This window comes from Zeugodacus cucurbitae, chromosome 5 (assembly GCF_028554725.1).
Source record: "Zeugodacus cucurbitae isolate PBARC_wt_2022May chromosome 5, idZeuCucr1.2, whole genome shotgun sequence".
Taxonomy (NCBI): Eukaryota; Metazoa; Arthropoda; class Insecta; order Diptera; family Tephritidae; genus Zeugodacus; species Zeugodacus cucurbitae.
Window position 1 is genome coordinate 66,529,249 of NC_071670.1, and position 27,914 is coordinate 66,557,162.

At 32.8% G+C, this 27,914-nt stretch overlaps 3 protein-coding genes across 4 annotated transcripts; 1 reads left to right on the forward strand and 2 right to left on the reverse strand.

Annotated features, from left to right (window-relative positions):
- Nucleotides 1-778: 778 nt before the first annotated feature.
- LOC105211755 (27 kDa hemolymph protein) lies at nucleotides 779-2,551 on the reverse strand. The gene has a single exon (XM_011183364.3). The coding sequence runs from the start codon at nucleotides 2,549-2,551 to the stop codon at nucleotides 1,610-1,612; it is 942 nt and encodes a 313-aa protein (XP_011181666.2). The 3' UTR covers nucleotides 779-1,609.
- A 340-nt stretch (nucleotides 2,552-2,891) lies between these two features.
- Nucleotides 2,892-27,501, forward strand: Tak1_0 (mitogen-activated protein kinase kinase kinase 7). Of its 2 annotated transcripts, none has more exons than XM_011183361.3 (12): nucleotides 2,892-3,034; nucleotides 3,131-3,215; nucleotides 3,295-3,836; nucleotides 3,916-4,029; nucleotides 4,151-4,339; nucleotides 4,403-4,582; nucleotides 4,652-4,787; nucleotides 4,902-5,083; nucleotides 5,199-5,609; nucleotides 5,692-5,713; nucleotides 26,427-26,788; nucleotides 26,853-27,501. In XM_011183361.3, exons 3-12 carry the CDS (start codon nucleotides 3,525-3,527, stop codon nucleotides 27,090-27,092), a joined length of 2,148 nt encoding a protein of 715 aa, XP_011181663.2. In that variant the 5' UTR covers nucleotides 2,892-3,034; nucleotides 3,131-3,215; nucleotides 3,295-3,524; the 3' UTR covers nucleotides 27,093-27,501. The 2 variants fall into 2 exon arrangements, with proteins under 2 accessions (XP_011181663.2, XP_054086750.1); XM_054230775.1 differs by having other exon boundaries at nucleotides 3,341-3,836.
- Nucleotides 9,463-10,468, reverse strand: LOC105211752 (uncharacterized). The gene is made up of 2 exons (XM_011183360.3): nucleotides 10,287-10,468; nucleotides 9,463-10,210 (listed from the first exon to the last, which is right to left on the reverse strand). Exons 1-2 carry the CDS (start codon nucleotides 10,309-10,311, stop codon nucleotides 9,741-9,743), a joined length of 495 nt encoding a protein of 164 aa, XP_011181662.2. The 5' UTR covers nucleotides 10,312-10,468; the 3' UTR covers nucleotides 9,463-9,740.
- Nucleotides 27,502-27,914: the final 413 nt, after the last annotated feature.

The window sequence follows — 27,914 nt, forward strand, 5'->3', positions numbered from 1 at the left end:
GTCAGAGTCTTCTTATCGTTTTTAATACAAATTCAAGATACCGTTATATCATATAGTTGCTAACACTGAATATTCAAATGCATACATGCATATACATACATACATAGATTTAAATATGAACCCAAAAATAACTCAAGAAAAATTTACGCAAAAGTTATTAACTTTTTTTACTTTGCAAAGCCGTTGCACTTTCTCAATGAGAATTAATTAAACAAAATACTATTGAAAAAATACATTTATAAATTAAAATTAATTTCATAATTTGAAAACCACAACTAAAACTGCATATTGTCTTAACATTTTCCAACGTGAAGGTCAAGGAATTATATAAATAAAAATTATTAATAAACGCATAAACTTAAAATACATGAACTAAAAGTGCATATGTATGTACGTACAAATATAAACATTTGATGGAAATGCTGAAAATTACATAGAAACGCAAGTACGAACCAGTTTGAAAGCGCGGAATACAGAGCGTACACACACTCATACCTATGGAAGATTCACGCTTCGCTGTATCAAAGCCGGGCAAAGTTCAAATTACATACACTAGAAATTAAATTCGTCTCATTACAGAGAAGACAAAAAGAAGCAAGAAAACAAGCTGATAAATAGAAGAAATAGCAAAGTAATTGTTGCGAAAATTGTTTAAAGCTAACGTTTACCAAATGTGGGTTATTGCTATTATTTATTTTATGTATGCACATTTGTGTAATAAGGTTTCCGCAAGCGTAGCTTTGACCCTTGACTTATAAAGAGATGTGAAAACACACAATTATAGTATTCATATATTGTATTTTGCTTTATTGAAATAAATCAATTTCAATTACAGGTAGTAACTACTACGTTTTACATTATTCTTACATACATATGTAGTTGCTAACAAAAGTACAAACCTTCTACTTAACTATAATACACACTTAATATTTTTTCGCACATTATCCCTATGTACACACACACGTATACAATAAGCCATTAACATTAATTTATTGCATTTGGCATGTATGTACTTCGATTGAATTTGTTTCACGACATTTAGTGTGTTATCGCAGCTATTTGGTTCAATACAAAATACATTTTGATTGACCTTACATAGTTGTTTTCGTATTTATATATTTTCGTATTTTAATATTTTTCGAACATATTTCAAATAAATGTTTAAAATGAGATTTTTGTTAAATTTGATTTTGGCAAAATACCCTTTCTAGAGATTACTTTATAGGTTGTGTAGCGTAAATAAAAAACAATTAAGTCTTAAATAATTAAGGACCTAAAAAATATGTTTATAGTAGTATGTGTGGTATTTGTGCCTTATGAGATTCAAATTTGTAAAATTTCTCAAATTTGCTTTTATAATCATACGGCACCTATAATTCTGCAAATTTACAAGTACCCCATTTACAAACGTGTCACTAGTGCACGAAATACTTCCGCATTACCTTTACAATTACTATATCGGATGGTGCAAAAAAATATAAAAAATATTAAAATGATTCATTTAAAGGAGTGTGCATATAATGTATACACGAATTATAGGGGGTATTTTTGTACATCACATTACTATTTGCTTGAATTAGTATTTGTAATAATATGTGTACGCGACAACCTACGTCTGCACACGTTTTATAATTTGGTGCAATAAGCTTGCAGCTATCAGCCACATTACGCCCCCAAGCTGTTGTAGCATTGCACTACTATTTACACCACTTGTTATGGATGCTTGTTTTGCTACACGCGGTGCATTGTGACAGATCGTTTCATTTTTAATAAAGCGGAACATTGATTCCACAATATTAGCTGGTGTAATCTCACTGCATGTCTCCAACTTCTGCACAATGCACTTTTCCAGCTCCTCCATTTCGCCACATTGTTTCATGCCCATTACGAATTTTGGTAATGATTTGATATTCTCAATGCCATTTTTCGGGATATAACCAGAGAATGTGCTGTTGATACAATTCTGTATGTCATCCTTCTTTGAATCCAGACACTCGGGTCCTTTCTCTGCAATAAATAGCGCTATTTGATCACCTCCCTTGTGGCATATGAAACTGAGTAGACTTTTGACGATGCGCATGAATACATCTTGATGTTCCTTCTCCTCTTTGTCCAAGCATACCGCTAATTTATTGTTGAATTCACTAATGCAGTTCAGAGCTTCGGGCTGTTTGTTACAATATTTATTGAAAACGACATCTAATTCGCCATCCGGGCTTGCTTTTTCGATTTCCGCTTGCAGTGCGGTGTAGTTAAGTATATTCGTACCGCATTCAGTAAGCGTTGCTACAGCGTTTTCAATATCCGTATACGCCGCCTCGCCCTTTTCTTTGCCAGCCACTTCCACACATTTGTCGCGTAGTAGAGTTTTAGCGTCGTCCAGTGTCAGATTCGTATTGGCAAACTCTGCAGGTAAGTTTTGCTTAAGGTCGTTAACATTTATTTGACTCAGGTCTATGTCGCCAGATGAAGGGCTAGCCAAAACATTATTAATGACGATTGTAAAAAAAGCTAACGACAGCAAAGTTTTTGCCATTGCGGACAATTTCATTTTGTTCTACTCGGGCAGGTAGGTATCAGTTGCTAAGGCACGAAGGTTTTACTTTTGCGTACGGAACACTGTGTTTTTTTATATGTTGAACAATGCACAATTTAACTGAAACATCAACTACAATATTTCGCTGGCACACAAAGACTGAATGATCTACCTCGACGACAAAGCTGATTCACGACTTGAGTTGATAATAAATTATAAGTCTCTATCGACGAATGAGTGAGGGCAGCTTCGCTGGTTATTAAAACAAAGCGTCAAAGAAAACGAGGGAATTACTCTCGTCGTTTTTCAGTTGTTCTCGCCTTTGGCCTTTGTTGATTACGGTTTGAGATTGCAATGCTTGGTAAATAACAAGTTGCAATGCGTTCTTGACTGGATGTCCAATTATTGAATTATTGAATATTTTGCAGCTGGTATTTATTACACGACAAATCCAATAGGAAAATTTCTCAGGTAGCGAATTTGTAATTAAAACGGAAGGTGATATTTTACGATAATAAAATTAATGCACTTTTATACACGGTCTCTGATACGGTCCAATTTGATTTTCGCTGTTTTTCTTTCCTAATCATATAGATGTCGCACAATACATTAAATACCAATTTCGTTCTCTGCTTTACATGACATACTACATTTTTGACAGCTGATAACCGATTAAAAAGTGAATAATTATAATTGAAAATTGTCGTAACTTTAATTTATATTTATTTAGTTTATTTATATACTTCATATAACTGTAGTTTGCTCTCGATAAGACATAAACAAAATATACGTTATTTGTTAAAGAAAACAATTCATATTAACTACATACAATTGATGAACCTGAAGAATGTGTTGTTAGTTGTTAACAAAGATAGCAAAGCAAAACAATTTGCGTTTCAACGCTGAAGCCGCCAGCTATATAATTCCATATCGAAACATCAGTGGAGCGTTCCTACAATATTTATTCCTTAAAAAGTGTTATCTGTAGATGGCAGAATTGGAAAATACCACCGACCAAATGACTGTTGGAACGAATGCCGAAGATGTCGCATCACAAGATAACTTAACGACGGCAGCAGATGTTGTTTCGACCTCACCATCCTTAAATTCTGAAAATTCCAACAGTAATGCCGCCGAACAAATGGTGACTACACCAAAAACAAAAGCTGTGACAATAAATGCACCATCACCCCCGTCTACACTTTCAAAACCAGCACTCACAACATATCTCCCTTGTATAACTGAAGGTTTGGAACAGTTCAAACCCATAATACCTTTTGAAGAGCTTATATTAGAAGAAGTATGTAAAAATTATTATAAAAAAGATACCAAATGGTTGTAATTAGAATTGTATTCATACATAATACTATACGTTACAGAAAATAGGACATGGCTCCTTTGGAGTGGTTTACAAAGTGAAATGGCAGGAGCGACGAGTAGCCGCCAAAGAGTTCATGGCTAATCCGGATCAAGCTGAAGCTATTGAAACAGAGGTAATAGCACTTTTTTTTTAATTTAAGATTTTGTAATACAGAATTTTTAAAATGGAAAATAAGCATTTTGATAGTTATTTATTTAAATATTTCTTAAAAACTCATTTTTATTTTTTTACAGGTGCGTCAACTATCTCGTGTCAGCCATCCCAACATTATAGAGCTTTATGCAATAAGTGCAAATCAACAATCAATATACCTCATAATGGAGTTTATGGAAGGTGGTTCCTTACATACATTTCTACATGGCAAAGTGAAACCATACTACTCAACAGCGCATGCTATGAGTTGGGCCTGTCAATGTGCGGAGGTACGCTCACATTATTACAAAAAAAAAGATTTGATTTTCTTATAGTAATACTATTTTGTGTAGGGTGTTGCCTATCTGCATGCAATGAAACCAAAACCTTTAATTCATCGAGACTTGAAGCCCCTGAATTTGTTACTTACAAATAAGGGACGTCATTTGAAGATTTGTGACTTCGGTACTGTTGCAGATCAGGCTACAAAGATGACTAATAATCGTGGCACGGCTGTGTACATGGCACCGGAGGTGAATTTGCTTTTTTAGGTTATATTATCTTATCAAAACAAAAAATATATATTTTCGCTAAAATTTAAGGTGTTCTCGTCGTGTAAATATGATGAAAAATGTGATGTCTTCAGTTGGGCCACAGTGTTATGGGTGGTGCTGACGCGTCAACAGCCTTTTGCAGAAATCACAAACGCTTATTCAATACAATGGCAAATACACAAAGGTGAGTAATTAGACTGGAAGAAATTAGTGTTCTCTTCAATACAATTCTTATCCGGAAAATATTATAAATAAATAACAAATAACAAATATTTATTTAACTCACTCACTTTTGCAGGCCATCGACCACCAATGAATCCGAAAATTCCTCAACCAATACAAAATCTTATGCAGGCATGTTGGCTTAAGGAGCCAGCGGAGCGTCCACCCATGGCACAAGTGTTAACTTTCATGAAGCGGGTAACAGCGGATCTGCCCGGAGCTGATGAAGCATTGGAGTATGAGTTTAAACATCTTCAGGTCGGTCACATTTCTACAGAGATACCAAAAATATAGATACTAAAAAACTGAATTCTTCTTCTTGATTAACTTGAATTATTGAGCTTAATATTACATATTTTATATATTATTCTAGATTGTCTGCACGGACAGCACACAATCCACTGACAGTTATCAACTCGATTTCAGTAGTCTGCGTTCCACCGAAAACTCCAACAGCACATCATTGGATTTAACACCAACAAATACGGCAGATCATACAAACACCACAGATTCCTCGATTACACCCACGAACAGCACGGAGGGTTACTCCAACTTTATTGTGCCAACAACAACACCTACACCAACCGCACACATCGCCGGGCTAACATGTTGGGATGCTATACCCGAAGAGTCTGAATCGTCTTTAAGTCAGCAAGAAGCGACCGCAGATATGTTCAACATGACACCATCACCATCGGCGTCCAAACGTTATGAAACTATACGTAACGGCATTACTCAAACGGCTAATTTCAATATGAATCCGCTGACAATCGATGTTGACCCGGTGAGTTGAGCTACGGCATTTAATACCTATTTATAATGTTTATAATTTATATATTTTTTATTCTCGTTTTGTGCATATACAGCGTGCTTGGGACTTATTTCGGGGTGAGTGTGTAGTGATAACGTAGTTAGTTTAGTTTTAAGAGAAATTAGTATATTTTAAAGTTTCGAAAACGTACTACAATTCTTATTTACTTATGAATTTTCGAATATAGCGTTATACAGGAACCTATATAGTTAGATTTCAGAAACAAAATATGAGTTATAAAACAACTTTCAGAACAGTCGGTTTTGCGGTACCGGTGTCGACCCGGATTTTATTCGGCTGAGGACTGTCCTTGATAGTTCTATCTGTATGCCGTTTTACCATTTTCAATCAAAATTATTGAGTTTCTATGTACACAGAATTATTCACATATCACCAAATTCAACCCTAGAGCAGAGCACGCAAAACTTTTTTTTTTTACATAAGACCGTTATATCATCACAATTTAGCAAAAAAGGATATTTTAAGAACGACCTTTATTTTGCGGAGTTCGATGATGAACATTAAACTTAAGCCACAAACTCGGAATTTATTATACATTCGGTTGTATGGCATTAAACTCGAAGTCTGCCATTGAAAAAATTACTTTAATGATCTGAAACACCACTTTTTGCAAATTTTGTTGAAAATCGCCTATTTTGTAGAAAAACAATTTTTGTTAAGAATTTGGTCCCGACGTTGAAAGCTTTAAGTGTTGATAATTTTGACCATTCACCTTCTGATAAACTTACCGTTAGATAAAAAATGATAAATTAAACTGATAACCTCAAATATTTGAAAGACTGTAATTATCTGTAGCAAAGTTGACTCATTGATCGAATATTGGAATGATATTAATAATTAAACATCATAATTTGTTGTTGTTGTTGAATATAAATTCGATAGAATAGGCAAGCAAAAAACAAATTATTTATAATTAATTCGAATATCTGAACACAACTCAGCTCGTTTAAATGCCGCAAACGTATTCAAGCTTTCTACGGGCATATTTAATTCAGTTGCAGCAATTAACTGATTCATATCACGATTACAATAATGTGGGTGAGAAGCCTTCCACTATAGACAGGTCTCCATAACTGAAAATGCACCCGATTTTTAACAGTCCCAAGTAATTTCACAACGCCTGCATTCCACAAAATTATTTTTGAAATGTTTGCTGCTACAACAACAACAACTAATTTAGAATAAATTATTTATATAATAATTCAATAAAAATTCCACATACAATTTTTTTTTATAACAAAGTAGTTTAAAACTAAAAAATATTAATAACAGTAAACACAACCGAAACACAAAAACAAATATAAAAAAAAAAATTAACAAAAATTTGTTTTATACACTACGTGGAATCACCATTATTGACTTGTGTCTTTTGCCAAACTACAATCACTCAAATGTGATTTTCGAAAAGCGAGCACTAATTCACTAATTATAGCGAACACATGAGAATAAGCACACTAAAAAGATTAATAACGACATATTATAAAACAATATAAAATAAAATTCTTAAGCAGCTTAAGTGCACACACAACAGATGGGTGGGTTACATGTGTTATTTTTAAAGATGAAGAAATGTCCTTACATACAAACAGACACTTTTAGAATTACATTTGTGTCTTTATAAATGACTCATATTGTATTTTTTTATTTTTATTTTTTTGTTTTGCTGGTGGCGAACTGTCTGTGCAGCATTTGTGAGACTTAGAGTAATTTATGTCTGTTGTTGTTATTACAATATAAAAAATGTACATATTATTACTGGTTTTATAAATAACGATAGATAGGAGAATGTTCATTTTTAGAAAATTAATTTGAAAAAATCTGAAAGAAAATTTTGTATATGTTATTATTCTAAGTTTTATTATAAATTAATATTTTATTAAGTTTCTTAATTTTATTTAATTATTTAATATGCTTATCTATAACTTTTTATTGCTTTTAGTTTATATTTTTATTTTAAATTATTATTATTTTTTATTTTTTTTTTGCAATATTTTTTAGTTAGTTTATATTATTTTATTTAAATTATTAATATTTTATTTTTTTTTATTATTTTATTTAAATTAGTATTATTTTTTTTTTTTAATTTTTCATATTATTATATTTTTTTGTTTTTTTTTTTTTTTGTTATCTTCGTCTATAAACGTCTACGATTCTCATATTTGCGTTTCAGCGCACACCCAAAATACTCTGCACTACACGAAAGTGTTCTGCCAACCGAAGGGGGCATCATCTTGCCAGAGAGCGAGAGCGTGCCACAGCATTGCGCCCAAATTAACGTAGATCATTAAAATTTTGCGATGCAATTTTGTATCGCTGCAGTAAATCTGCAACGCATGTGTGCAAAAAACATTTTCGAGATGCGTAAGCAGTCGTCAAAGCATTTTTGATGCCGCGCCCCACACACCCGAACAACCCACAAATGGTCCGCTTTAAATGCGGCGAAATGCTCATTGGTCTAGTTTTTGGCTGCTGCTGCTGGCGTCGTAAAATGAGCAGCAATGTTTGTCTACAAGAATTTTTCGTTAATTTTTGTTTTTGTTTTTGATTTTTAATTTTAATTATTTTTTTTCGGTATATATTTGTTGTAGTGTATTATATTGTTATTTGTAGCCATCGAGGCTGTGCCGCGTGACGATTTTTGCGACGAGCTGAAAACAATTTTCCCACTTTTCACCCAAAAATGAAAATAGAAACAATCATTGACTCTGCTTTACATACAGACACACACATACACATTCGTATGTATTAAAATGTGTGTGTAAATATGTATGTATGTGGCATATATTTACTTTTTTATTTGAGTATATATTTTTTGTTCGGTTTGCTGAAGGCACGCCATCACTCAGCATGCTCTCAATGAGTCATCATGAACCATGTTGGCACTAGCATCTGGTATTTCGGCAGTGAACAGTCGGTCAATCGACTTTAAATTGCTAGCAACAAACATTGCTAAACTTTGTCTTTCCAAGCAGAAGCTTTTCCGCAATTACTTCAGTAATTATTAAGTACTGCTGGATCTGGAAAATAGGATTTAAGTTTGTAAATAAGATAATTTTGGTTTAACTTTCTATAATAATTTTTTTTTATAAGAAGCTTTTAGAGTCCACCAATTTTTCACATATGACCCTTGCTTCCTTCCATCGGTGGCCCACGTCCTATTTATTACATGACATAGACAATACGTTTAGTACTTTCAGTACTTCTTAAATTTTAAGCTAGTCTTTACTCATTGATTTTTTTAAACATATTTTGCTTGCTTCGTATTATTGTTTTCCCCACAAAAATATCTTTCCACCATTTCACTTTTAAAATTTTGCTAATAAGCCGAAAGTGAAAGTATTCTCGTTCAAATGATATATCTTTTCATAAGCAAACGGAATCTTCTTCACAAATCTCTCATTATTTCTTTCATGATTTAAAGACCCGTTTTTGAAAATTCAATATGAAAATCTCTTATTTACAAGTGTTTCATTTGTTCACTAAACTATCCTCTATACATTTTAAGTGACTAAATTGAACTATTCATTAATTAATTATTTCATTAATTTATAATTATATTTAAATATATCGTAAATCAATCGTTTTTTAAATCAAAAATATATTTCAAAATTCATGAACATGACGCTAAAATTAAATAATTTCCCAAAATAATCAAAAACATGATCTGGTAACAGTACTTTGCTTTAACGGTAATCTTCAAAAATTTAACAGTTCATAGTTATGTTTTCTCAAATATTTTATTGCAAATTTCCCTATTAATTTTTACACTTTTACTATGAAAAAAAAACAACAAACATTTTTTTAAATTGTTTATCAAAATAGTTTTTCTTCCCGAATAACTTCAACATATTTTTTTAATTAATTACAACTAATTTAATAATTTCAAATTGATTTTCGAAAACTATTTATCTTTAGACATACGAAAATACACCGCTAGTCTTATTTTTCTAAAGCTTATCGGGACATTAAAAAGTTGTGATCCCAGAACTAAATACGCCAGAAGTAAGATTTCCTTGCGTGTGTCGTAAACTTTAAATTTAACGGGGAGAGGTATATTTTTCAAATAAATTCCCGCTAAGCTCTCTAGGCACACTCAAAGCCCTCAGCATTATCCTTCGTAGCTCCCTGATCGACTGTCAATTCAGCCACCACATACATGGCAGCTAAACTGCGTATCTCCGGGCTCAGCAGTCTTCGCTTCGCTCTAAACTCTTGACTACGCTGTGTATTACTTTTCGCTGGCTTCTTCGGTGGTCGGCTTGCGCGTTTTCTCTCCCTATATTCACGCATTCGTTGTGCAGAGGTTTTAATTGGTTTCGGTGGTGGCGCTGGAGCAACATCGTGCCTGTTGCTTGTTGCCTCCCCATCAGCTGGCAGTTCAGTAACCCGGTTTGTGTTAGTAATGTCGTTCGCATTTGTTTTCATTAGTTTTTTCTTTGCTCTGTATTCTTGACTTCTCTGCTTGCCACTTTTCGCCTGCTTTTTCGTTGGATTCATCGCCCGTTTTCTTGCTCTGTACGCTTTCGCCCGTTCAGCAGCTGTTTTCGGCATTGCTATTAAACAATTGTGATTGTGGGAACGTTAGTTATGACATTTACTATGCTAAATAGTGTAGATTAAAATACTTACCGATGGAGAATTTCTTTGTTATCATAGACGAATTTTCATTTATTTATCACTTATTCGCTGTAGTTACGCGCTCGTTTGTTTTGCAACCGCATTCGCTGTTAATGTTTACATCTTTGATGTAGAATTTCTTTAGGCACGATAGTAAAATCAATCGACTGCAACGAAATTGTGTAGCGCACAGCGTTGCCACATCCAAAATTGTGTTTTAGAATCAGAAATGCCCAAAATTAATTTCTAAAATTACTACTTTTTTTCGTTTATATACAAATGTGTATGTTTGTATATTAAGTAACAGTAACTAAATATGTATTATTTTTTGTTGACATGTGAAACTTGAAATTGAGGTCTGTAACGATATTGTGTGACACACAATATTTCGTCACGTTCGCTGTTACTGAACATTATCGCAATAAAAGTTAAACCATTTTAAATAATTTTCGAATGATTTAAAATAAAAATATAAACGCGTTGCCACCTGTTTCAATTTTTTAAGTAAAAAATGGATAAATAATTATTGTAAGCATTACATACATTTAAAAATTGATGAAATTTTTTTCGAGAAGCGTTGCCACCTGTTTATATTTTTTATGCAATTAAATTTTCAATAAATTTTCATAAATATGTATGCTTGTTCATACAATTTTACAGTGTAAACTGCAAACTAATAGGGTCCAAGCACAATTTTCTTTGAAGATTTTTTAAAGGGTTGCCACCTTTTTAAAAATTGTATGCAATTAAATTTTTAAAATGGACCCCTATTTTATCAAACCAAAGACTATCAAATCACTAGCAAACCTTAAAATTGTGTCGGAAATATTATATACCGCTACAACAACAACAAATATTATTTCAAAAGTTTCCATATCAAAACTTTTTGAAGTTGTAGACAAATTGCGAATGCTTTTCCCCCCATCTAATCCTTTGATTCCAAGAAAAACAATCGAGTCATATTAGAAATAAAAAATGAACGAATAAATTAGAAATGAAGATCTTGGAAGATTTATTTGATTACGGTAAATTATGAAAATCAACAAAAATTCCACGCCGTTAAGTTAAAAGAACAACACATTTATATTAATGCTCGTATTTATAATTCTATAAATTATGGAAATAAAAATGATTTTCGAAAGACATACATACAAACATATTTATGTTAGGCATTTTGATTCATCAGACATAAGAGAGTCAAAAGTATATTATTCAATAGTTGTTGTTGTTGGTATAATAAATAAACGCCAAAAATTTTTTTATACAATTTTGCAGCGATAATATTTCTTGAGAGGTAATAATTCCGAGTCCTTTCTGGTTTCCTAAAACCGATTGTCGTCGGTATGCGGTAATTTTGGTATTTTATAAATGAGAATACCAGGTTTATTCAAAAAATAATGCAATTGACAATTGAATTCTCCAAATCCGTGAAATTTTACAAAATTTAAATATACAATTGTAATAAACTTAGATTTTACAATTCCCGTTATTTTTTGAACACACCCAGTATATGCAAATATTGAAAACAAAATGCCTACAAAAGTTGTAACCGACTTCAGTTATTAGATCGTCTTCAAAAAAATAAATTTACTATAGCAATTTCTTTTATTTTAAGGTTAAAGTGCATATGCGCCTAAATGTAGGCAACGTTATTCTTTTTTAGGAATGTTCTTGCTTTTAAATGTATAAAAGATATTTTAATAATAAGCAGAGTATAGTCGCATATGGAAAATATACACATAAGTACTCTGGGTAAGGTTTAGGCTCATGCGCCTAATAGTGGGCTACGAACTATATTCATAACTTGTATGAGAAAACTGTTACTTTTCATTTCACTAACTGGAAAAGCAGTTTCTATAACAATTTATAAATTTAGTATAAATATATATCCTTGGACACGCACGCCTTTTTTCAGCCTAATTTTCATTTACTACAACAACACAATACATTTGGCCCATAAACTATAGCTCTAGCGCGCTGAAACCGCACTGACTCAGCCGAAAAGTCGAAATGGATTCGTCAGCGACATTTACGCCGTGTCGGTAAATCATCAGGCGTAGAAGTGCTCAACAAGTCAAAATATTTTGATGTTTCTGTAGTCAGTCGCAGTCGCACTCGCGCCAATGAAGTATATATGTATGCTATATGTCCAATTCAAAGACTTACCGAAATATCAAATCTGTTGGGCCAAATTAATGGCATTGCAGTAAATTTGTATACAGTCCACATATGTACGAGTATGTATGTATGTTTGTGCCTGTGTGTGGTGTCGATTTCTCTGAACCGCAATAAAGCTAGCGGCAATTTTCCACACACAAATATTTATGACTATATAAATTTGCGAAGTTTTCACACGGTGCGCGTGAAAAGTGTATTTTTCATCAAATTCAATAATTTATGAAGAATTCATCTACAAACTGCCGCCGCCTGCTCGCCTGCTGCTCACCAGCAGACTCATCACAATTATTTCAATATATACATACATATATGAGTGTGTGTATATAGACGCTTGTCTGTTCATTGTTGTGCATTTACGTTTTGCACGAAAATTATTTAATTGTGCAAAAATTTGCTGAATCGTCCGCATCGGCCGCATCTGCCGCACCGCGAAAATGAATGTCTCATACAAAGTGATATTTTATTGAAATTACCTGCAATATAATTGTTGATTTATGCATGTCGAAATGCCATTTATGTTAATGCTGTGCGAGGCTTGTGAAATGTTAAATTATTGCATTGGCTTTGAAATATTGTCACTTTCGGGGAAAGTTGAGAGAAAGTAGCCGGCGATTCGCTGCTGCGAGAATGCTCGGCCGGCCGAAGAATGCAATTATTTGTGTTTTAATTGGAATTAATTGTAATTTTGAATTACGTTTTCCATTACAAACAGTCATTATCTCTTAGATTTTACTGCATTATTTGTTTAATATTTAAAAATTCTGCATTCCGTTTGAGAAAATCCGAGAGACCACGATAGAGTAGGTTGCATACTTTGATCTGTGCTTGAAGTTACTATTGTAGATGGGCGAAAGAGGGCATTTATCTTTATTATCCCCATCATAAACTATGAAAATGGATGAAATTGGATAATAAACATACCCACCCCCCATACAAAGGTTATGTTGAAGTAAACGTAAATGTTGAAAACTACTTTAAGTGCGTTTACTCACTAACGGAAAATGGCAGAAATTTCATAGAAAATATGGTAGAGTAGAGCTGCATTCAGATTTTTATAAAAAATGGGCATAGTTCGCTCACTTTTGGGTTAAAAGCCATACCTCAGGAACTACTAGATACATTTTAATGAAATCTGGTGCATATTATTTTCTTGATATCATGAAGTTACGTATGGAAAATGAGCGAAATCGATTAACAACCACGCCTACTTCCCATATAACACTATTTGAAATTCCATCTGATTCGTTCTCTTTAGAATATATTAATTAGGTAACGATGTAGATATCGTTTTAAAGAAAAATCAAAATCGCTCTATAACTTTTCAAGGCCCCAGATATCAAACAAAGGCCTCACTGTCTAATAAAAATTTTTTTACCGAAAGTATCGGAAAATTTCTCAGATATTTTAAATAAATATTTTTCTTCTAATAAAGTGTCAAAAAATGGGTAAAATCATGACTTCCCCTTGCTCCCATATACCTATTAGGGTTTTCAAACATCCGTTGGCCCTCATACCGTATATGCAGGTTAATATGTGAGACATTTCAACAAAATAAGTGACCGTTAAATATTGGATATAACATAGCTTGGTGATGAAAATAAGTGAAATCGGTCCAGGAATTACCTCAGCTCCCATATATACTATTTACGTTATTCTAGTGGACTTTATGGCGAATAATGGGTCAAATTGTGTGTTTTCTTAATAAAATTAAGGGCTAATTTCCTTTTTTAATTTCCTCGAACTTATATGCGTTTATTTGCTCTCTTAGCCTTAAGAATTGTGTACAATGACTTGAAATTAATTGGAAAATAAGTGAAAATAAGCATGGTTTTATTCCAAGTTTTACTCATTAATTTAAGCTTTCATGCAATAGAAAGCCATAAATAGCATTCTGATGATTCAAAATATGGTCGAGCGGTTCTCAAACCTGTTGCCTAAGGCCAATTCGGTCAATTTCACTTTCAAAAACTTCATAACATTTTTTAACTATAAAGTTATGTTTAAAAAGCTTCTAGCTTAATAAAGCTTAACTTAACCTCAACTAAATCCAAAACAAAACGTTTCCTAACTGGGTAAACACAAACTAAAAATTGAAAATCACATTTTTTATACGATTTGTTTACATTTACGTACCGATATAAAAAACAATTTTCGATATTCATGGGATTCATGGGATAAAAATCTCACACGGTACACATATGTATATACATATACACATATACTATATGTTGTCTACAGTCTGTGAAGATGAAGATGAGCAACCAATGGCAGCTTGACGATTCATATGACTCATTAGAAGCAAAGATGGGCAGATAGCAATAAAATTGCGACAGATGGATATTTACATATACTCGTATGTACAGTAGGCTTTCCACGAGTGCAATTTTTCTATAATATTTATATAAATAAGTGAATTATATTTTAAGTGAAATGATATTTCATTTATGATATATTTTTATTTGATCATTTATTAGTTCCTACATTGATTTTGAGCTTATTAAGTTTTTGTTCTGAATTTTAATCAGTCATGATTGAAATGCTGTCGCAATGTTTAACATTCATGACACAGCGTTTCAAATTCTTCTTCCATTACTGTCTCTTGTCGCAGCTGTGTTCCAGCCACACTTATAGTATTCATCTCTATTAAGGAGTGAATCATGTCAGTTGCATATTTAAGTTCTGTTTACAATTTGATTTGAAATTTGCATAGATTCCCTCAAGGTTGGAAGCTTTCTTGATTGATCACTCTAAGAGAGAGAGAGAGAGAGAGAGAGAGAGAGAGAGACAAATGTCGAAACTATGTCAAAATGTGTCAAAATGTATGAAAAGAAGAGAAAGGCGGTTAGGATCTAACAAACTTTTTGAGTAAGGATGGACTGTTTTGGACCACTCGTCTTATACCGAGTTTTTGTTAAAAAAAACGATCCAGCGGAGTTTTCGACAGCCTCTTAATTTAATATATTAGTTCTTTTAACATCTCTACTACCTTCCGAGCATCTTCTTCTAATTTTGTGTTAAGCGCCTTGTTAGAATCCAACAAGTTTTAGGGCGACTTCGAACGTTAATTTATGAGAAACATTTTCGAAGAAGAAAGTTAAAAAAAAAAATATTTTTTGTGGTCAGAGCATAAAAATACATTTTTCGAATGAGATTCGGCTGAAAAATATATTCAAGGTCGAGTGACAAAAGTTCTAAATAAGTGTTAATTTGTTCCTATATTTAAAATATTGCGAAACTACACTCTTAGTCGCGCCTATTTTATTCCATCTTGGAAGGTTTGAAAGAAAGATCCAACTTGTATCAAGGAATTTTAATAAAATGGATTTAATAAAATAAGATGGTTTTAGACAAAGATTTTCAAGCCGAAAAAAACTGGTAAATTTTACTTTACCTTTCTAAATCTTAAAAAGAATTGGATCCTTTTTTTTCTAGATCCTAAAAAAGAATGTTGCACCACTATTTCTTCCTTATAACCTCGAATTCTTTTTGAAAGCATGTCTCCCATCATCAAGTTCTATACCATATGAACATATAGCAAGTCGATTGGATTATCTGAAATATTTGTAGAGATTACAAAAAAGAATTTGATGGCAACTCGTTCTCTATTACTTTACAAAGTAAAATTCATAGAAAATTAGCTAAAATCTCCAGTTTTTGGAAATATCTCGCCATCGTTTAACACTTTCAATTCATCTCAGAATTTTGTTAGATATTTAAAATCTGTTTTTTTTTTGTTTATCGCATAAACACAGAAACAAACATTAAATAATGAGGCGAACAAGTTGTGTAGTTCTACTTGTTGCAAAGTAAAAGTGTGGCTGGGAGTCCAAAAGATTAGCAGATTCTCAAAAACATACGAATTTTCTTGTATTTTCATATATATTTATACACTTATGTATTAACTTTGAGTATATATGTACGTATATCGGTGGATAAATCTCCGTATAAATAGTCTTTAAATAGGAAAGTTTGTGTTTTCTTTCACTTCGCACAAACATAATGAATTTCATTAGGGGTTTTCTCGCCCAATAATTGAGATTTATGTTTGTGAGTGAGCCATTCACCGCCACGGACCAATTCAATGAACGAAAATAGCAAGCGATCGAGCACGATTTTGACAACGCACTATTATGCGCCGCACCCCACACCGTGCCGCACCGCCTCGCGCCGTATGAGTCATTATCATGGCGATTAATTAGAAGGATATTGCCGAAGTGTGTGCTAACGAAATGAAATGTTGGATTTCATATTAGTACAAATTACTGCAAGCAGATGTGCGTTTAGTGTTTTTTTTTTGTTATTTTGTTATAAATTAAAATAAAATAAAAATCTGAGATTTATGATTATTATTTATATGAAAAGTTTTCCGAGAAGTTGTCGAGGCGGAAAAGTGATAATTTCTTCATAATTTTAGTTTCTAAAAAAGAAACTCAGAGACGAATATAAAATGTGGCTGAATCAGCGGTAATTTTAGGTGTGTAAGTTGTTTGTTACATTTTATTAATTAATTTTTTTTTTTTAATTATTTTGATTCGAAAATAAATATGACGTTATAGTTTAGTTTATAGTTTTATAGTTATTTTTTACTTCGAAAGTGAGTAACGTTAAGCTTCCTCGAATGTCTCATTGATTTCAGTATTTTGAAGACATTAAAATTTCAAATTCAAATTTAATTTAAAAAATTAAAATTTTTAGTCTTTAAAAAACGATTTCATGCAGTATTTCGAATTTCAAATTTAAAAAAATATAAAGATTGCCTTCTCCTAAACGTTAAGTCTATTCAAATTCTTTCCTTCAACAATGAGTTCTTAAATACCTTTTATTTGATGCCTATTTCTTAGATTGAACAATTTTCAGCAGTTGTCAACCCTATTCAGCGATAATTTTGAGAGTATATTAATATAGTATTAGTTTGAGACCAATATTGTAATATTCAAGTTGTGTTATCAATCGTAGTAAATAAAAATTTTAAGCAGGTAAGCAGGTGGCAACCCTACTCAGAGATAGATTTTGATAGAAAACTATATGAAAAATACAACGAAAAGAGAACAATTATTGTAATATTTAATTTATGTTTATACTCTCGCAACATGTTGCACAGAGTATAGTAGTTTTATTCACATAACGGTTGTTTGTGTCACCAAGAAATAAAAGATCTAGATATGGGGTTATATATATATAAATGATCAGGATGACGAGTGGATTTGAAATCCGGATGTCTGTCCGTCCGTCTGTCCGTCTGTCCGTGCAAGCGATAACTTGAGTAAAAATTAAGATATCTTAATGAAACTTGGAACACATATTCCTTGGCACCCTGAGGAGGTTGCTTTCGAAAATGGGCAAAATTGGACCACTGCCACGCCCACAAAATGGCGGAAACCGAAAACCTATACAGTGTCATAACTAAGCCATAAATAAAGCTATAAAATTTGGAACATAGGATCACATTAGGGAGGTGCACTTTTGGATGTAATTGTTTTTGAAAAGTGGGCGTGACCCCGCCCCCAAATAGGTTTTTTGTATATAACTCGCAAATCAATAAAGCTATATAAACCAAACTTTCTGAAGTCGTTTCTTTTAGCCATTTCCTTATACAGTCCAAAAATGAAAAAATCGGATGATAACCACGCCCACCTCCCATACGAAAGTTAGGTTGAAAATTACTAAAAGTGAGTTAACTCACTAACGAAAAACGCCAGAAACACTACATTTTACAGAAGAAATAGCAAAAGGAAGCTTCACACAATTTTTTTTACAAAATGAAAAATGGGCGTGGCATCGCCCACTTATGGGTCAAAAACTATATTTCAGGAACTACTCGACAGATTTCAATGAAAATTGGTATATAATATTTTCCTGACACCCTGACAACACGGTTAAAAAATGAGCGAAATCGGTTCACAACCACGTATTCACTTTATAATATATACATTAGGAACCAATGAATCTGTGGCATGAAAAAATTGTCGAAAACGGAGTATAACTTTTGAAGGCCCCAGATATCGAACATGTTGAACTCATGGCCTTACGTGAAATTTTAACCGAAAATATGGTAAATCTCTCAGATAATTTAATGTAATTCAGAGGAAATTGTTTTCTTCCAATAGTGTATCGCTGTTCCAAAAATTATTAAAATCGGGTCACAACATCTCCTAGCTCCCATATACCTAATTATAGGTTTTTCAAAAATTCGTTGGACTTTATTACGCATATATGTATTGGTTAATATGTGATATATCTTAGCAAAATTAAGTGAGCGTTTAGTATTGGATATAGTGTACCTTGCTGGTGAAATTGAATGAAATCGGTTCAGGAATTATCTCAGCTCTCATATCTATATATGACGATTTTCGTTATTCTACTCAACTTTATGCCGAATTTATGGGTAAATGGGTGAGTTATCTTAATAAAATCTCTTCAATAAATTGCGAGAGTATAAAATGTTCGGTTACACCCGAACTTAACCTTTCCTTACTTGTTTTATTTACATTCAAAAAATTGAAATAGTCGGCAACCCTACTCAGAAATAATTCCGAGATATTACTATATTAAACCTAATTAGTTTGAGACCAAAATTTTAATATTTTATTTATGTTATCAATCGTAGTAAATAAAAATTTTAAGCAGGTGGCAACTCTACTGAAAACTAAAATATTTTCAAGTGTAAACTTTCTTATGTTTTCGAATTTTTATCTATATTTAGTATGGTAATTTGAAAATTTTTGATACTTATTATTCATTAAGCTTATTAACTTTTTTTTTAATAAGTGGCAACACTGACCAAACATATTTTCAAAGTGGCAATATTTTTTTTAAACTAAACAAAAATATTCAAATTACAATTATTCCCAAATTAATTCTTTGTACAAAAGCAAACGTAACGCATTTCGTTGCGTAACACAATTTCGTTGCAGTCGATTTGGATTAGAAAATGAATAAACTTCATTTATCAAAATCTCGTTTACATCACATCGTCGCATTCGAGAACACTATCGTTCTTATTCTCACATGCTACAATGGACATAAATATTTGTACCTGGTCCACACCTACACCTAGTACATACTATATATACACGTCAAATGGATGTTTCTAAGTTGTTCGCAGATCACTTGTGCTGCGCTGGCTCTTGTCCCAAATTTAGAAATCACTTTGACACGTCAGCATGTTTTCTAAATAAATATCTCTAAAAAACCTACCAAACACAAAACACAAAATCGTACAAAAACAAAGCGCAGAAGCTTTAAAAGTGAAAACAATATGCGCGTCAGTGTCCAACGTGACGTTGGCCGCTGGTGGTTGCTTGTCCGCACATTCGATTCGTGAGCGACAGCCGGCTGATGGATATCATTAAATTTTTAACTCGACTACATAGAATGCAGTTGGAGAGGAGTGAGGGACTGGATGAGGAAGAAAGCGCATTTGAACTTTGTACTGTTAGACAATTATTAGATCACATATTACATATATTCTGTGCACATTTTATTGGGTTTAACTCTAGTAGCTTATTTGATAAGCTTTTAGATAGAAGGCCGAGGTCCACTTCTAAAAAAAAAATTCTGAATAAACCCCTAATCATATTAGAGCTTCCAATTTGGAAATAACCACGTTTTATGGCCCTAAGAATAGTGCTATTAGACCCGTATTCAATTCTAACATATATATAAATAAAAAAGTGCTTTCTTTCGGGGCAATATGACCCGATGTGTTTATCAGTGGGTTAAAAGTCAGCGATTCGTAAAATGATTCAACATCTGTACAAATCGGTCTTTAAAAAGTTTTTTAATGATTTAATTGTCGAAATTTTCGTTTTTAATCGACCAAAATATTTTTACCCACATTTTGAGCATCTTTAACCCACTGTGCGTACGACTAATTTTCATTGTGATGAGTCGTCGTCAGCGGGCACATACCTTCACAGTATTTCTTGTATGACGTCAACGCTGTCCAAATTGAGAAGAGTAGCAGTAGCCTTGCCTGTGCTCCTTATGGCTCTCCGTCACTCACGACTTCACGTGCTTACACACACACACACACACATACGAACACACGGTGGCTAATGTGCATAAAATTGTATAATTACTTAGCTCTAGGCGGCGTGGAGTGGAAATCTCATTGGGGGATGCTGATCCCCATCCGTTGCCACACTCACAGCTCATTGTTCTTGCTGTCGACAGCGTTCAGCTCTTGGGGTCTAGTCTCAGTCTGTGAGCGAGCGTGATTGTGTACATGTAGAAAGAAATTTTCGTCGGCGTTTTCGAATTTTGTACGCGCGGTATCCATTAAATAGTTTGCCCCATTTCTTAAACGTAGCAAATACACACACGCACATACATACATATGTTGGACTGAATGTTCGTGCCGCAGGGAAAATCGTAATATTTCTCAAAAACATTCAGTTCGAACTTTTCAGTGCAAAGTTCATACCAATTTCGTATTATCGAAAATTCATTAAATAATTGAAAATCTGTGCAGTTTTGTTTGTGTAAATATGCAGCGCTTCTAGAATCGCTTTACATAATTAAATGTCCATTTTCCCGATCGCGCCGCGCCACACGCATGTAAACAAATGCTGGTGAATGTGGCTGTGAATGTGTGATACGAGTATTAATGATTTGTTTTGTGTTGTGTGGAAAATATTATGGAGCATAAATAATACAAAGTTTGGAGAAATTATAATGGAAAAAATAAAAATTAATTATATAAACAAAATAATAAATAAAATATGTTGTTGTTGTATTTTTGTAATGCAAAATTTTCGGCGCAATGGAACATTTCTGATCAAACCTTTTCTCACTGGTTTTCTAACAACCTTTGACATGTTGAGCTTTCTTTTATAAATTTAGATATTCCAGTAAATTGTAAAATAATTGTCAATTGTCCTTGTGGTTTTAGAATATGCGAACTAAACACTCGACCTACACTGTATCTCGTAGCCAAAAAAAAAGTCGAAAGGTCGTTTCAAATCGGTGATTAGTTGACAGCAAAAAACTTGTTACCTTTATTGTTGTTGCAGTGGCGTAGTTTAGTTTTTGGGAAATATATCCTTCTTCAAATATGAATCCATTTCGGTGGAACCGCCAGTTTTGGCGATTTTGCTCAAAAAATTTATTTATTTTTAATACAGTGGAACTTCCATAACTCGAACTTCTATAACTGGAAGATCTCCACAACTCGAACACTCGAATTGGCAATAGCGTTTAGAAGCCAAATTTCATACAAATTTCCTTCCCTAACTCGAAGTTCTCCATAACTCGAACTCTTAAAGTGGCAATAGAAGGCAACTTTCATACAAAATTCCTTCCATAAATCGAAAGGGCACAGGATAGGATTTGAAAAGAGTCACTCTATATCGATATATTCTATAAATCGAAGTCTCTCTAACTCGAAGTCTTTTTGTGGATTATGGTGATTCGAGTTAGAGCAGTTCCACTGTATTTCTTAAAATTTCTCCTATAAAATTGTCCCCATCCGAAATTATGCATTTATGACAGCACTTCTTCTAATCGTTGAAAGACTTTTCAAACTCGATTTTTAGGATAGCCTTTGGCTCTTACAGATTTCTTTTATGCTGTCAAACGACAAAACGGCCATTTAAGGTTCCCTTTTTTGGAGTTAGAAAAAAGTCACACGAAGTCATGTCTGGCAAATATGGAGGTTGTTTTAGAACAAGAATTCACGAACAAGCATGAAACAACGAAATTAGAACTCTCCAAGCCCGTTTAAATTTTTTTAAATTTTCAATTCCCGTTATTTTTTGAGCACACCACGTACATATATGTAAGTTCCAGTTTTACGGCATTTTGTAAGACTTACAATCTATCTAAAGGCAAATATTTATTGTTTTTGTCTTAAGAACAGCAGATTCTAAAAAAATAGGTCTGAGTAACTTATTGACTTTACTCGCAATCCCTTAGTAATAATAACACTAAGTGTGACTTCTTCAGCAACTGCTTACCAAAATTCCTTAGTTTAGTAGCCAAGTCATAGTACCAGTTATATCTAAAGGCATCATCTTAACTCCCTAACAATCCATTAAAGTAAAAATATCTCTTAAACTGAAACTCAAAAGGTGTATTTGCATTTGGACAGGGTTTAACTAGTAGCTGTGGACTTAGTTTTCCAGTCGATACTAAGAATCGCTATGATACTTTAAATGTTACTCTGTTTTTTTCTATTTCTATTAGAAGTATGCCTTATAGGTTAGGTTCTAGTTCGTCACAATGTTTCTTAGAATATCAATAGAACCTTATAAAAACCTTCTTAAGTCATGTTTATGCAAACTAGAAGGATTTTCAAAATACAAATTCATTAGATAACCTTTTAAGCATCGAAAAACATTGACCCTTCCTTACTGAGCACTTTTTAAGTGAAAAATTTTAAACTTGGATTAGTACTATGAAGAATATGAGTTTATAATTTCCACGCAAAATATTTGATTGGGCGTTTGAAACTCACAATCACTTCCGCAATAACAAACTCGTGAATTATTGAACCATGACTGCAGATTATGAAATAATAAGAGTGCAGCTCTTCATTAAACTGAGTCATCATTGAAACCATTTAATATTATTACTATTACAAATCTGTGATTAATTGATTGATTGTTTTTTAACTCCATATCAAAGACTTAAGAAAAAACAATAAACAAACTATAAAAAAATTAAACAAGTATTAAAGAAAAAATATTATAAACTGCTCGAAAAAATGTTGGTAAATTTTTGGAATAATTTCAATTAGAGCAAATCAACGCGCACCAAAACAAATCAAATAAAGAAAACAAACAGTGTTCAAAAGCAAAACAAAATAATGTGTGATGCCACAACAATAATGACGACAGCAAATCAAACCGATCTACACAGTTGTTGGATTATCTATAGTATGTATTAATGGCGATAAATGTGTTTACGTTTAATAAGGTTATAGTTAAGAGAGAACAGCTCAAATATAGCGTGAAATGAAGTGGCGAATCGAAGACACTTAAAAGGATTGCTAGCATTATTTTTAAAGCTCCACCTGATGAGTTGTCAATAATTAAAGACATTACAAAATATTAAGTTTTTTGTAAAGTTATTTTTAAACAAGAAAAAACGTTAACTTCGGCTGTACCGAAGCTAATAAACCCTTCACAGGTGCATTTCTTTGTCAAATTTCGTGAAGATACCACGTCAAATGCGAAAATTTTCCATACAAGCCATTGATTCCGTTCATTCGGTTTGTATGGCAGCTATATGCTATAGTGAACCGATCTGAACAATTTTTTCGGAGATTAAATTATTTCTATGAACAATAACTCACACCAAATTTCGTGAAGATACCACTTCAAATGCGAAAATTTTCCATACAAGCCATTGATTCCGATCGTTCGGTTTGTATGACAGCTATATGCTATAGTGAACCGATCTGAACAATTTTTTCGGAGATTAAATTATTTCTATGAACAATAACTCACACCAAATTTCGTGAAGATATGCAGTAAAATGCGGAAGTTTTCTATACAAGCCCTTGATTCCGATCGTTCAGTTTGAATGGCAGCTATATGCTATAGTGAACCGATCTGAACAATATTTTCGGAGATTAAATTATTTCTTTATTTCTATGAACAATAACTCACACCAAATTTCGTGAAGATACCACTTCAAATGCGAAAATTTTCCATACAAGCCATTGATTCCGATCGTTCGGTTTGTATGACAGCTATATGCTATAGTGAACCGATCTGAACAATTTTTTCGGAGATTAAATTATTTCTATGAACAATAACTCACACCAAATTTCGTGAAGATATGCAGTAAAATGCGGAAGTTATATATACTTCGGAATATAAAATTATAAAATGCGGAACTTAATATACCCTGTTCAGGGTATAAATATAAAATATACCGACTTAAAGAGTAATTGTTTTGTTTTAAATTGTTTTTTTTATTTATCCAATTATTTTAAAATAAAACAGAAAGTATACAAGAATGTTTCGGACCGTTCTTCTTTCATTTTAAGAAGAAAATTAGTTCATGTTATTTTACAAAAGTAATAATGTGGCATTATTATAAAATGTTTTGACTTAAAGTTACGAAAATTTAAAAAAAATCTATATTTCCAAAGTTATAGCTGTCTGTGTTGACCCAGTTTCAAAAAAAGGACCTTGCGCTGACTATTATAAGTCCTTGGAGATTCATCTAAAATCAATCGGATAAAAAAAATAGTTTTATAAATAGATAATCTTGGGTCTGATCCGAAGGTTTTTTTCCAAAAATTTTTTTTAGATTTTTGGGAAAAAATTAACATGTCAAACATTTAACAATTGTCTTAAAAAATCGAAATTTTTGAAAGAAAATCATTCGGATCAGGCCTGAGTTTATTATGTATGCTAAAAGCTGCATGAATTTCATTAAAATCGACTGAGCGGTTATCGAGTTACAGTTGTCACCAGTTCAAAAAACATAGTTTTGAGATAAACGCATTTAAAGTTTGACACTAGTGTGTTGGAGTGCCTGAGCGCTCTTTGTTATTTGTCGAATAACTCGAAAAGTTATTATCGGATCAACTTCAAATTTTCAGAGAATATTTTTAAGATTTTACTCTTAAAAATGATTTTTTGAAAATCCTGACTACCCCTAACCCCTTAACATTCAATTTTTGCTCTAATTACGGTCTATTTTACTTCACTTTACACTTATGTTAGACTTGGTAATAGATTTTAATGAATTTGTTAGAAACATAAAATGCCGAATGCTATCTAGTGTGATCACACCGCGAACTTAAGGGATTAGGTGTGTGTGTCAGAGGCTGAAAACAAGGGTGTTTTTTACAATTTTTGAAATTGTTATTTCAAGATTCTGAAAACTCAGCCGTTAGTACATCATTCGCAGGATATGTCCAAAAAAATGCCTTTGCCGTGGACATCATAACTCATTATTGACTGATCTAAAATCAATAAACCAAAAATATATTGATGTAGATGGATAAATCTAGTTAATGAACGAAGGAAAAAAGAAAATATGGAAATCTGAATTTTTGACAGAGTTTTAACCATAAAATTAAATTTTTGGTCAAATTTCGGCATATATTGGCTCCAAAATATTGTTTAAAAATCCTTCGTACATTATCTTGATAATGTTATTCCAAAGGATGTGTCTAAAATTTTAACAAAATCATAACTTCATCACCTTTCGAGATATCGTGTCTACCGATTAAAATTTTGAGTTTTGAGATAAACTTATTTAAAGTTTCATAATCTAACTAAAGTGGCTTGATGAGCGGAACTTCAAATTTTGAAAACCACCTTTAATCGTTAATATCTGGTATGATGTTTTCAGTTAGGAGGTCGGTGGTCCTCTACCTTTCAATATTTTTGATGTTGATGAATGTTTGTATTTTGCTTTGATCTCCCAAACATTAAACATTACAAAGAGTAGTGAGAGTAGTGAGATGTAAAGCTGTCGGCCTTGTTTTAGGATCAGAATTGTTTTTAGGGATCTTACCGGTTAGAAAACCGGACTATACTATTTAAGTTTATCGTATCCAAAGGTCAGAGTTCATGACTCATACTCATATATCTCTAATTGAAATAAATAATTTATGAGATTGTGTTATTATTCGCGGTATCAAAAATAAAACATTGCCTACATTTAGGGTCAGTTGCCACATCGTTTAGATAAGTATGAGAGAAAGCATATTTTCGTGATGAAAAATGGAAATATTGTTCTAAAATGCTGTGGAGTTGACACCTTGTCTTTGATCAGATATAAATCAGGTTATTTGTTCGATAGAAAGTAGCTATACTCATGAGAATGGAATTTTTTTACTATATGTAGGTTAAGATGAACCATCAAATGCAACCATGTCTAGTTTTATAAAATTAGAAAAATTTATAAGAATGTATAAAAGGATTTATTTTAAATATACTGTATATTCTAGTTTTATATATTTTACAACCATAAGCAATCGTGTAACTCTTTCATTCTTCTAATTTGTAGCAAAGAACGATGGCAAAGAGGGACTCACCGTTACCGAAACCAAGCCGATGATAACCAGCACTTCCATGGCTGAGAGAGACTTCAATGATGCGGCCACACATGAAGATGTGGACGATAATGATGACAGCGACGATCCGCCGCTTGCTGAAATGCTAGATCCCGAATTGCAACCCGAGCAGCCGATAGCGGACAATGAAGAATCACAAGCCATCTACAGAGAACACCGACGTTTGGCCAAAGAATATTTGCGCGTGGATACGAGACTCTACTATGCGCAAGATTTCAAAGAGAAAATTATACAAGGCTTGGATCCAGAAGAGCGGCAGAAAAAACAAGAGATGTTGAGGAAAATTAAGGAGAAGGTAAGACCATATTTTATAAATGCAGACCTGAATATAAAAATTTTATTTTTTTAATTTTCTGCAGCAAGAGCTCTTGGAACTCTACAACAATTTGAAGCAACAACGTGAAAATCTACTGGCCGAACAGGCACGATCGGCGGTGCGACCGAGTGGCGCTAACGTCACGCAACAACAAATGGACTTGCTCGCTGGCAATGCGCGTGTGACACCGTCAAGCGGTGGTGTCGGCGCACAACAACAGCAACCGCAAGAAATGCTGGCCGACGACGGCTGGGTGGTGATACAACCGAATCAGAATGCGTAGTTGGCGGCATGATTGCAACATGATTTAGGTTATATAACTGTATTTACATAATTATAATTTTACATAAGCTTAAGAAACTTGTGACGATCTTGCGTAAGTGATCCAAAAAAGAAAACCAAAAAAAGTAGCCTACTTAAGTAATGTTAGTGTTTATCACGATAAAAATATTCGCCTTAGCCATGTCATTAAAAGCAAAATTAATTTTGTATTATCAAATAAGTTTGCGTGTTTGTATCCGTTGTATGTGTGAATGTCTTAGCATTTAATGTCTAGTCATGTGTACTTCATTGTTAGACAAGCCATGTGTGGTTGCATCTAATGTAAAACTGTTTATTATGTCAAAAATAATGTCAATATTTCCACATTGACTCTAATTACTTGTAAGTGCAATGACATATTTCAATAAAAATTACATTTAAATAAAAAAAAAATATATTGCGATTAAATATACCGTTGAACTTCCATAACTCGAACTGCTCTAACTCGAAGTTCTCCATATTTCGAACTATTGAATTGGCAATAGAAGTCAAAATTCATAAAAATTACCTTCTATAACTCGAAAGTCTCTCTAACTCGACGTTTTTTTGTGGATTATGGTGATTCGAGTTAGAGAAGTTCCACTATATTTAATAAATTTGAAAGAATGTGCTAACTTAGAAGAATGGTGAATCGAACAAACAAGTCTCAAAAATCAAAAGGAGAGGCAAAATTAAATAAAAATTGGCAATGCGATGGCAAAGTAAGGAGTCGTCAAAGTCTAGTCTACTAAATGCAACTGGATAAATAGTTCCGCAAGGAAAATGCACTCAAACAGCGATCAGA